The 12,228-nt window shown below is 45.4% G+C and overlaps 1 protein-coding gene across 1 annotated transcript in view; it reads right to left on the bottom strand.

Annotated features, from left to right (window-relative positions):
- LOC139388401 (thrombospondin type-1 domain-containing protein 1) overlaps window positions 1-12,228 on the bottom strand; it is a 66,759-nt gene that overhangs the window by 31,488 nt on the left and 23,043 nt on the right. Inside the window, exons 3-8 of the mRNA XM_071135039.1 lie at window positions 9,165-9,359; window positions 8,474-8,706; window positions 8,124-8,335; window positions 3,187-3,297; window positions 2,420-2,754; window positions 690-851 (exon numbers count right to left, since the gene is read on the bottom strand). Of these exons, the coding sequence (XP_070991140.1) occupies window positions 690-851; window positions 2,420-2,754; window positions 3,187-3,297; window positions 8,124-8,335; window positions 8,474-8,706; window positions 9,165-9,359 (1,248 nt within the window). The remainder of the gene's footprint in view (window positions 1-689; window positions 852-2,419; window positions 2,755-3,186; window positions 3,298-8,123; window positions 8,336-8,473; window positions 8,707-9,164; window positions 9,360-12,228) is intronic.

Below are 12,228 nucleotides of genomic sequence, written 5' to 3'. Positions count from 1 at the left end.
AGAAGGGGATAGGGAGAGGACGTGAGAAGGGGATAGGGAGAGGACGTGAGAAGGGGATAGGGAGAGGAAGTGAGAAGGGGATAGGGAGAGGACGTGAGAAGGGGATAGGGAGAGGACGTGAGAAGGGGATAGGGAGAGGACGTGAGAAGGGGATAGGGAGAGTAGAAAGAGAGAGAAATAGATTAGGGGATGGGGACAAGAGAAACAAGGTTAAGTTAGATGATTGAGGTAATCAGTATGACATCATTGAGGATAAGCCTATGAGCATAAGACAATGAAAATATGTATTTTTAGTAAAAAGATGTCTTTTCACGTCTTGTGGTGTTAGGGAAGTGACATTACTGGGGATAAAGATAAAACAGAAAGGAGAGAGAGTTGGAGGGACATACTGCATGACTGAAGATATGAGGAATATATAGAAACAGAGTTGTAAAGGAGAGAGAGAGTTGGAGGGAGATACTGCATGACTGAAGATATGAGGAAATGATAGAAACAGAGTTGTAAAGGAGAGAGAGAGTTGGAGGGACATACTGCATGACTGAAGATATGAGGAATATATAGAAACAGAGTTGTAAAGGAGAGAGAGAGTTGGAGGGAGATACTGCATGAATGAATATATGAGGAAATGATAGAAACAGAGTGGAAAGGAGAGAGAGAGTTGACATTAGATTATGTTAAGGACAACATACCTGTACAGTCTTCCAGTGAGCAGAGAGACTGTTCCTTGACCATGCCGGTGCACTGCATACTTCCACCACCGGAGGGCAGCAGACACTCTCGCACTCTCTCCCTCACCCCCTCTCCACAGCTCACACTGCACACGCTCCACGCCTGCCACACACCCCATGACTCTACGGAGAGAGGGGGGGGGGGGGAGCAAGAGTTTTTTGGGGGATCGAGCAGGAAATCACACACAGTAGCTCTCTAGCTGCTGAAAAAGAAATACTGGTCAGTGCTGGTCTGATGCTGGTCAGTGCTGGTCTGATGCTGGTCAGTGCTGGTCTGATGCTGGTCAGTGCTGGTCAGTGCTGGTCTGATGCTGGTCTGATGCTGGTCAGTGCTGGTCAGTGCTGGTGTGATGCTGGTCAGTGCTGGTCTGATGCTGGTCTGATGCTGGCCAGTGCTGGTCTGATGCTGGTCAGTACTGGTCTGATGCTGGTCAGTGCTGGTCTGATGCTGGTCAGTGCTGGTCCGATGCTGGTCTAATGCTGGTCAGTGCTGGTCAGTGCTGGTCTGATGCTGGTCTGATGCTGGTCAGTGCTGGTCTGATGCTGGTCTGATGCTGGTCAGTGCTGGTCTGATGCTGGTCAGTGCTGGTCTGATGCTGGTCAGTGCTGGTCAGTACTGGTCTGATGCTGGTCAGTACTGGTCAGTGCTCGTCTGATGCTGGTCTGATGCTGGTCTGATGCTGGTCAGTGCTGGACTGATGCTGGTCAGTGCTGGTCTGATACTGGTCAGTGCTGGTCAGTACTGGTCTGATGCTGGTCAGTACTGGTCAGTGCTGGTCTGATGCTGGTCAGTGCTGGACTGATGCTGGACTGATGCTGGTCAGTGCTGGTCAGTGCTGGTCTGATGCTGGTCAAGCTTTTTCTGATGCTGGCCGAGCTAGCATGGAGTTTAGGTTAAGGTTAGGGCTAGAATATAGCAGTTAGGGTTTGCGTTCAGGGTTAGGGGTGTAGGGACATGGTTGGGTCAGGGTTAGGAGTGTTGGGTCAGGGGTGTTGGGTCAGGGTTAGGGGTGTTGGGTCAGGGTTAGGGGTGTTGGGTCAGGGTTAGGGGTGTTGGGTCAGGGTTAAGAGTGTTGGGTCAGGGGTGTTGGGTCAGGGTTAAGAGTGTTGGGTCAGGGGTGTTGGGTCAGGGTTATGGGTGTAGGGACATGGTTGGGTCAGGGTTAGGGGTGTTGGGTCAGGGTTAGGGGTGTAGGGTCAGGGTTAGGAGTTTTGGGTCAGGGTTAGGGGTGTTGGGTCAGGGTTAGGGGTGTTGGGTCAGGGTGTAGGGTCATGGTTGGGTCAGGGTTAGGGGTGAAGGGTCAGGGTTGGGTCAGGGTGTAGGGTCATGTTTGGGTCAGGGTTAGGAGTGTAGGGTCATGGTTGGGTCAGGGTTAGGGGTGAAGGGTCAGGGTTGGGTCAGGGTGTAGGGTCATGTTTGGGTCAGGGTTAGGAGTGTAGGGTCATGGTTGGGTCAGGGTTAGGAGTGTAGGGTCATGGTTGGGTCAGGGTTAGGAGTGTAGGGTCATGGTTGGGTCAGGGTTAGGAGTGTAGGGTCATGGTTGGGTCAGGGGTCATGGTTGGGTCAGGGTTAGGGGTGAAGGGTCAGGGTTGGGTCAGGGTGTAGGGTCATGGTTGGGTCAGGGTTAGGAGTGTAGGGTCATGGTTGGGTCAGGGGTCATGGTTGGGTCAGGGTAAAGTTGTGTTCCTACCTGCGTTCCTGTTTACCACCAGGCAGGTCTGTGCTGGACTCGGGGAGCGGCTGAAGTTGAGCACAAATCTGAAGCAGTATTTATTCCTTCCTGGGTCAAACACCGAACAGTTGAATTCTGTCTCGTTCTCCCCCTGTGTCAGCCAATGAAACGCCAGTGGAACGGAGGGGGGCGGGCCCTCTGCCCCTACACCCCCTTCACCTGCTCCCCCCGCCCCTGTGCCCCCCTTTCCCTCGGACCCCACACCTCCGTCCCGGAATAAGAGGACCTTGCCGCTGATCAGAGCACAGGGAGGGGTCACCAGGCGTACAGATATCGCTCCCTCACAGCCTGACCTGGACGAGGAGGAGGAGAATCCTTACAAAACGACATCTATAAATGTTTAAACTGGCTGCAGAAGTTGTGCCAGGATTAAATCACTGCCATCTAGTGAGGTTAGCATAGGGCTAACATGCACCATGTAATCTTATGGGACCAGCTACAAGTTCGCTTTCTGTCACGTGCAAGTAAATCGACAATTTTGATTGGCTGATTCGCATTATGTGCGTGAGAACTTGTTTAACTTTTAAATGCTTGCTTATGTTCGCAAGTATGGCCCCACTGTATTCTGGTTCAATACAATACTTTGCAAAAGTGTGTGTGTGTGTGAGTGTGAGTGTGAGTGTGTATGTGAGTGTGTGTGTGTGTGTGTGTGTATGTGTGTGTGTGTGTGTGTGTGTGTGTGTGATTCTGTGTGTGTGTGTGTATGTGTGTGTGTGTGTGTGTACCTGTAGGAGTTTATGTTGTCCACCAGTAACTTATAGGAGAAGATCCTGGAGAGGTAGAGAGGGCCAGATGACTTGACATCCTGGTTTGTGTGAGGGGAGCGCAGCGCCACCCTGTAATCAAATAAAATACAACTTTATTTATACCACACATTCCCAACAATAAATTGCAGTGCTTCACACTCACTTAAAACAGATAACACAATATAATACATTTTTTAGACAAGAAGGAAATAGACGACCGCCCACAGGTAAAATGTGACGCAGCATGACTAAGCTAAATGCCACGCTGTATATAATACACACTCACTAGACAGTTTATTAGGAAAATGGTTCCCTCCTACAGACAGTGAGTCACTTGTCTTGCTATATAAAGCAGGCAGACAGGCATAATATGGTATGGTGATAATATGGTATGGTGATAATATGGTATGGTGAGGTCTCTCAGTATGGTGATAATATGGTATGTTAAGGTCTCTCAGTATGGTGATAATATGGTATGGTGGTAATATGGTATGGTGAGGTCTCTCAGTATGGTGATAATATGGTATGGTGATAATATGGTATGGTGAGGTCCCCCAGTATGGTGATAATATGGTATGGTGATAATATGGTATGGTGAGGTCCCCCAGTATGGTGATAATATGGTATGGTGAGGTCTCTCAGTATGGTGATAATATGGTATGGTGAGGTCTCTCAGCATGGTGATAATATGGTATGGTGAGGTCCCTCAGTATGGTGATAATATGGTATGGTGAGGTCTCTCAGTATGGTGATAATATGGTATGGTGATAATATGGTATGGAGAGGTCTCTCAGTATGGTGATAATATGGAGTATATATGGTGAGGTCTCTCAGTATGGTGATAATATGGTATGGTGAGGTCTCTCAGTATGGTGATAATATGGTATGGTGATAATATGGTATGGAGAGGTCTCTCAGTATGGTGATAATATGATGATAATATGGTATGGTGATAATATGGTATGGTGAGGTCTCTCAGTATGGTGATAATATGGTATGGTGAGGTCCCTCAGTATGGTGATAATATGGTATGGAGAGGTCTCAGTATGGTGATAATATGGTATGGGGATAATATGGTATGGTGAGGTCTCTCAGTATGGTGATAATATGGTATGGTGATAATATGGTATGGTGATAATATGGTATGGTGATAATATGGTATTGTGAGGTTGGTCTCTCAGTATGGTGATAATATGGTATGGTGAGGTCTCTCAGTATGGTGGTAATATGGTATGGTGAGGTCTCTCAGTATGGTGATAATATGGTATGGTGATAATATGGTATGGTGATAATATGGTATGGTGATAATATGGTATGGTGAGGTCTCTCAGTATGGTGATAATATGGTATGGTGACAATATGGTATGGTGATAATATGGTATGGAGAGGTCTCTCAGTATGGTGATAATATGGAGTATATATGGTGAGGTCTACAAGCATTTCGCTACACTACAAGCATTTCGCTACACTCGCATTAACATCTGCTAACCATGTGTATGTGACAAATAAAATTTGATTTGATTTGGTATGGTGATAACATGGTATGGTGAGGTCTCTCAGTATGGTGATAATATGGTATGTTGAGGTCTCTCAGTATGGTGATAATATGGTATGTTGAGGTCTCTCAGTATGGTGATAATATGGTATGGTGGTAATATGGTATGGTGAGGTCTCTCAGTATGGTGATAATATGGTATGGTGATAATATGGTATGGTGATAATATGGTATGGTGAGGTCTCTCAGTATGGTGATAATATGGTATGGTGATAATATGGTAAATTGAGGTCTCTCAGTATGGTGATAATATGGTATGGTGGTAATATGGTATGGTGATAATATGGTATGGTGATAATATGGTATGGTGAGGTCTCTCAGTATGGTGATAATATGGTATGTTGAGGTCTCTCAGTATGGTGATAATATGGTATGGTGGTAATATGGTATGGTGAGGTCTCTCAGTATGGTGATAATATGGTATGGTGATAATATGGTATGGTGAGGTCCCCCAGTATGGTGATAATATGGTATGGTGAGGTCCCTCAGTATGGTGATAATATGGTATGGTGATAATATGGTATGGTGATAATATGGTATGGTGAGGTCCCCCAGTATGGTGATAATATGGTATGGTGAGGTCTCTCAGTATGGTGATAATATGGTATGGTGAGGTCTCTCAGCATGGTGATAATATGGTATGGTGAGGTCCCTCAGTATGGTGATAATATGGTATGGTGAGGTCTCTCAGTATGGTGATAATATGGTATGGTGATAATATGGTATGGTGATAATATGGTATGGAGAGGTCTCTCAGTATGGTGATAATATGGAGTATATATGGTGAGGTCTACAAGCATTTCGCTACACTACAAGCATTTCGCTACACTCGCATTAACATCTGCTAACCATGTGTATGTGACAAATAAAATTTGATTTGATTTGATATGGTGATAATATGGTATGGTGATAATATGGTATGATGATAATATGGTATGGTGATAATATGGTATGGTGAGGTCTCTCAGTATGGTGATAATATGGTATGGTGAGGTGTCTCAGTATGGTGATAATATGGTATGGTGAGGTCTCTCAGTATGGTGATAATATGGTATGGTGAGGTCCCCCAGTATGATGATAATATGGTATGGTGATAATATGGTATGGTGAGGTCTCTCAGTATGGTGATAATATGGTATGGTGAGGTCCCTCAGTATGGTGATAATATGGTATGGTGAGGTCCCTCAGTATGGTGATAATATGGTATGGTGATAATATGATATGGTGATAATATGGTATGGTGAGGTCTCTCAGTATGGTGATAATATGGTATGGTGAGGTCTCTCAGTATGGTGATAATATGGTATGGTGGTAATATGGTATGGTGATAATATGGTATGGTGAGGTCTCTCAGTATGGTGATAATATGGTATGGTGAGGTCCCTCAGTATGGTGATAATATGGTATGGTGAGGTCCCTCAGTATGGTGATAATATGGTATGGTGATAATATGGTATGGTGATAATATGATATGGTGATAATATGGTATGGTGAGGTCCCTCAGTATGCTGATAATATGGTATGGTGAGGTCTCTCAGTATGGTGATAATATGGTATGGTGAGGTCTCTCAGTATGGTGATAATATGGTATGGTGATAATATGGTATGGTGAGGTCCCCAAGTATGGTGATAATATGGTATGGTGAGGTCTCTCAGTATGGTGATAATATGGTATGGTGAGGTCCCCCAGTATGGTGATAATATGGTATGGTGAGGTCCCTCAGTATGGTGATAATATGGTATGGTGATAATATGGTATGGTGAGGTCCCCCAGTATGGTGATAATATGGTATGGTGATAATATGGTATGGTGAGGTCCCCCAGTATGGTGATAATATGGTATGGTGATAATATGGTATGGTGAGGTCCCTCAGTATGGTGATAATATGGTATGGTGATAATATGATATGGTGAGGACTCTCAGTATGGTGATAATATGGTATGGTGATAATATGGTATGGTGAGGTCCCTCAGTATGGTGATAATATGGTATGGTGATAATATGGTATGGTGAGGTCTCTCAGTATGGTGATAATATGGTATGGTGGTAATATGGTATGGTGATAATATGGTATGGTGATAATATGGTATGGTGATAATATGGTATGGTGATAATATGGTATGGTGATAATATGGTATGGTGAGGTCTCTCAGTATGGTGATAATATGGTATGGTGAGGTCTCTCAGTATGGTGATAATATGGTATGGTGATAATATGGTATGGTGAGGTCTCTCAGTATGTTGAAGATATGGTATGGTGATAATATGGTATGGTGAGGTCCAAAAGGAGAGAGACTACTCCAAAAGGAGAGAGACTAATCAACAGGAGAGAGACTAATCAACAGGAGACTAATCCAAAAGGAGAGAGACTAATCAACAGGAGACTAATCCAAGGGAGAGAGACTAATCAAGAGGAGAGAGACTAATCAAGAGGAGAGAGACTAATCAACAGGAGAGACACTAATCAACAGGAGAGAGACTAATCAACAGGAGAGACACTAATCAACAGGAGAGAGACTAATCAACAGGAGAGAGACTAATCAACAGGAGAGAGACTAATCAACAGGAGAGAGACTAATCAACAGGAGAGAGACTAATCAACAGGAGAGACACTAATCAACAAGAGAGACACTAATCAACAGGAGAGACTAACTAGGTTTCCCCCTTCGGTAGGTTTTATCTTAGGATAAAAAACACATGATTTCTCTCTAGGTCTCCGTCTGCCTCTCTCGGTCTCTGTCTGCCTCTCTCGGTCTCTGTCTGCCTCTCTCGGTCTCTGTCTGCCTCTCTCGGTCTCTGTCTGCCTCTCTCGGTCTCTGTCTGCCTCTCTCGGTCTCTGTCTGCCTCTCTCGGTCTCTGTCTGCCTCTCTCTAAAAAACACATGATTTTGTACGACTCAAAATGTGTAAGAATTACAACAAAGATCCAGTTTACAAAAATGACCATATTCATTTCAGGTCAAATAATATACCAGGACAAATTAGCTAGTAACAGAATGCGAGCTTGATCTCCATGAATGTGTCTTTCGACCGGTCTCCTAATTAATATAGTTGGTTCACAGTGGGTTTTGGTATTTTAATCTGCGCGTCATGAACGTGCGCGTCTTGTGGGGGACAGACAAATTAAGATGGCGCACGATGGCGCCCTCGGATGCAGGCCGGTTTGATCAAGGTTTTAGGCTGCGTTTACACAGGCAGCAAAATTCTGGTATTTGATTCACTAATTGATCTTTTGGCCTATCACATCTGATCTGATCAGAATTGGGCTGCATGTGTAAACGCAGCCAAACTCTCTCTATCCAATAAACTGCCCCAGTACTTCACATATATATTTTTTTAAGATGGTAAAACAACAGTGTACCTGATGAAGTCTCGCTCTGTGAAATGAAATGCACACAACAGATCCACCGTCTGAGAATGCAGCTCTTTGATTGGGTGCCGGGTGCGGGCGCGGACCTTGTCGATGCTATTTCGACCAATCTGGTTGAACTCCAGGTAACTGACCTCCAGGAAGAGGGCGGAACCGAGGCCAGAGGAGCAGGACTTGAACAGCTCATTGGTCGAGATCCCCACCTGGGAGAGGCAAAGGGGACGAGGGTTAGACAGTGGCTCACTTGAAATGATACCTAACGTGATAAATAGCAGCTATTGTGTAACGGCTATCATTAAGTTTAACAACCAACCATCCACACATACAGACCCTCTCCTCACCTGGAAGGATCCTGACTGGTTGCTGGCTCGGTCCACGGCAATGTGAAAGGTTGGCCACTCCACCTGAAGCTCAGAGCTCCACCACCAGGTGGCAGTAGTAGTAACAACCGCATTCCAATCTCTATCCGTTACGCTAGCATTAGCATTACTGTTAGCATTAGCGGTTGCGTAGTCAATCTGCTCCAGGCAGAAGCGGAATGTTCCAGCGTACAGGAAACAGGAGCAGTTGAATTCTAAAATCAAGTCAGATCAAAGTGTATTTGTACACAGCGTAGTGTACATAGTTTCCTACAACAGAGCACATATACAGCATTTAGAGAGTTTAGCCAGCTTTTAGAATGATTGAAATGTTTCCAACAACAGTATTTAGAGAGTTTAGCCAGCTTTTAGAATGAATGGAATGTTATCGCTTTTCAGCATTGTATTTATCCATTCATGACGAAAATTTGGAATCTTGTACAAATTCAGAAAATTCTGTGAACTGCTATTGGTCAATATTGCCCATGGGGAGCCAACATGGCTGCCATGAAATATAGTTTCATTTAAATGCATCATAATGCAGAAACCTCAATGTCCTCACTAAATACACGGCTCTGACTTTCAGTAAAGACATTGTCTGTAGACAATTAGAACGCGACAAGTTTTGTCTACAGACAATGTCGTTAGACCAAGTAGAAACCAGAGCACTAACCTAATCTCCCCTCTGATTGGTTGGCTGGCAGGGTTCTGGTGAGCAGGGTGGCGTTAGTTTCCGTGTCAACCAGAGTTAGGGTCATGTTCCGGATGTCGGAGGAAGCGTTGTGGTCTGCGGTGTCGTAGTTGAGGAACACACTGCTGTTACTAAGTGCAACATGGACGGAGGGCCACAGGTGGAGGCCAGCCATAGCTATACAATCAAAGAGGGGGGCAGATTTATTTCAATAGTAGGTAGTTAGGTAGACAGTAAGAAAAATCATGTAGATTTCATCAATTATGGTATCTCTGTGTTTGTTTGTCTGCCTGTCTACCTCTAAGTCTCGGTCTCTGTCTGCCTCTCTCGGTCTCTGTCTGCCTCTCTCGGTCTCTGTCTGCCTCTCTCGGTCTCTGTCTGCCTCTCTCGGTCTCTGTCTGCCTCTCTCGGTCTCTGTCTGCCTCTCTCGGTCTCTGTCTGCCGCTGTCTCTCTACGTCTCTTTTTCTGTCCGTCTGTCTGTCTCTCTCTGTCTGCCGCTGTCTCTCTACGTCTCTTTTTCTGTCCGTCTGTCTGTCTCTCTCTGTCTGCCGCTGTCTCTCTACGTCTCTTTTTCTGTCCGTCTGTCTGTCTCTCTCTGTCTGCCGCTGTCTCTCTACGTCTCTTTTTCTGTCTGCCGCTGTCTCTCTACGTCTCTTTTTCTGTCCGTCTGTCTGTCTCTCTCTGCCTGTCTCTGTGTCTCTCTCTGCCTGTCTCTCTCTGCCTGTCTGTGTCTCTGCCTGTCTGTGTCTCTGCGTGTCTCTCTCTCTGCCTGTCTCTGTGTCTCTCTCTCTGCCTGTCTCTGTGTCTCTCTCTCTGCCTGTCTCTGTGTCTCTCTCTCTGCCTGTCTCTGTGTCTCTCTCTCTGCCTGTCTCTGTGTCTCTCTCTCTGCCTGTCTCTGTGTCTCTCTCTCTGCCTGTCTCTGTGTCTCTCTCTCTGCCTGTCTCTGTGTATCTCTCTCTGCCTGTCTCTGTGTATCTTTGTAGTACAGGGCTGCAGTGGCATTGTGATGTGTGAATGCCGCTGTGTATAGGTCACATCCTGTCACACCCTACAAAGGGAAGAGGGTGGAGGAACAGACTGCCCCTCCCTTCAACCATCTCCCTCCATCTCTTAAACACTCTCTCTCTCCCTTACCCTCTCTCCCTTCCCCTCTCTCCCTCTCTCCCTTTATTTCCTGTCCCCGTGGTCTTTCCTCTCTCAGCAGGTTTGAATGGGTTTGGTTGACCTTCATACTAAAAACGTATGTCCCTATTGGCAACCTATTCCCTATTTAGTGCACTACTTTTGACCAGGACCCCATAGGGAATAGGGTGCCATTTGGGACAAACTTCAATAGCAAGAGGTAGAGTAGAACAAAGAGAACTGGGATTTTTTAAAAGTGTGTATTTATAGAAATCAACTTTGTTGTGTGCATGTGTGTTCATGTGTGTTCATGTGCGTTCATGTGCGTTCATGTGTGTTCATGTGCCTTCAGAAAGTCTCACCACTTGATTTGTTCCAGATTTTGTTGCGTTACAAATTGGGATTAAAATGGATTTAATTGTACTTTATTTATTTTCAACGATCTACACAAAATACTGTAATGTCAATGTAGAAGAAAAATTCAGGGCTAGAGAGACTAATCCACAGGAGAGACTAATCAACAGGAGAGACACTAATCCACAGGAGAGACTAATCAACAGGAGAGAGACTAATCAACCACTAGGCTACCTGCCTCCCCTCCACTCTAACAACGAGGCTACCTGCCGCCCCTCCACTCTAACCACTAGGATACCTGCCGCCCCTCCACTCTAACCACTAGGATACCTGCTCCTAGCCCTGACTCGCCCCTGGTCCCTGCTCCTAGCCCTGCTCCTAGCCCTGACTCTCCCCAGGTATCCTAGTGGTTAGAGTGGAGGGGTGGCAGGTATCCTAGTGGTTAGAGTGGAGTGGCGGCAGGTAGCCTAGTGGTTAGAGTGGAGTTGAGGTAGTCTATTGTGACGTCACTGTGGGGTATTGTGACGTCACTGTGGGGTATTGTGACGTCACTGTGGGGTATTGTGACGTCACTGTGGGGTATTGTGACGTCACTGTGGGGTATTGTGTGTAGATGGGTGAGAAAAAAAAACAAATTTAATCCATTATGAATTCAGGCTGTAACACAACATGTGGACTAATACTTTCTGAATGCTGTGTGTGTGTGTGTGTGTGTGTGTGTGTGTGTGTGTGTGTGTGTGTGTGTGTGTGTGTGTCTGTGTGTGTGTGTGTGTGTCAAAACGTAAATATGTGTAACAAAGAAAGTACATATCTACTTACAAGTCACTGACATTACAAGACAACATTGATAACGAGCACATTTGGGAAAGAGGAAACAGTACCGTCGTAATTTATTTTCATTGTTTTGCACCCTGCTACCCGAGCATCATACCTTGCTACCGAGCATCATACCCTGCTACCCGAGCTTCATACCCTGATACCGGAGCTTCATACCCTGCTACCGAGCATCATACCCTGCTACCCGAGCTTCATACCCTGCTACCCGAGCTTCATACCCTGCTACCGAGCATCATACCCTGCTACCCGAGCATCATACCCTGCTACCGAGCATCATACCCTGCTCCGGGATCATACCCTGCATCATACCCTGCTACCGAGTATCATACCTTGCTACCGAGCATCATACCTTGCTACTTATCATGCATATCAGTGAGACCCTATCACAGGGATGGGACTGGTTCAATGAGGACCTGTACGGTGTGCAAGGTTTCACTCCAGCCCAGCACTTACACACTTAACGGACACCCCTGTACCCCCTCAAGCATACAAAATATATATATAAACATACAAAACATGTATACAAACATACAAAACATGTATACAAACATACATATATATATATATACACAGTGTGGCAAAAAAGTATTTAGTCAGCCACCAATTGTGCAAGTTCTCCCACTTAAAAAGATGAGAGAGGCCTGTAATTTTCATCATAGGTACACTTCAACTATGACAAACAAAATGAGAAAAAAAATCCAGAAAATCACATTGTAGGATTTTTAATGAATT

This window comes from Oncorhynchus clarkii, chromosome 29, assembly GCF_045791955.1.
Source record: "Oncorhynchus clarkii lewisi isolate Uvic-CL-2024 chromosome 29, UVic_Ocla_1.0, whole genome shotgun sequence".
NCBI lineage: Eukaryota > Metazoa > Chordata > Actinopteri > Salmoniformes > Salmonidae > Oncorhynchus > Oncorhynchus clarkii.
Note: the sequence above shows the minus strand (reverse complement) of the source record. Positions and strands in the feature narration are given on the sequence as shown.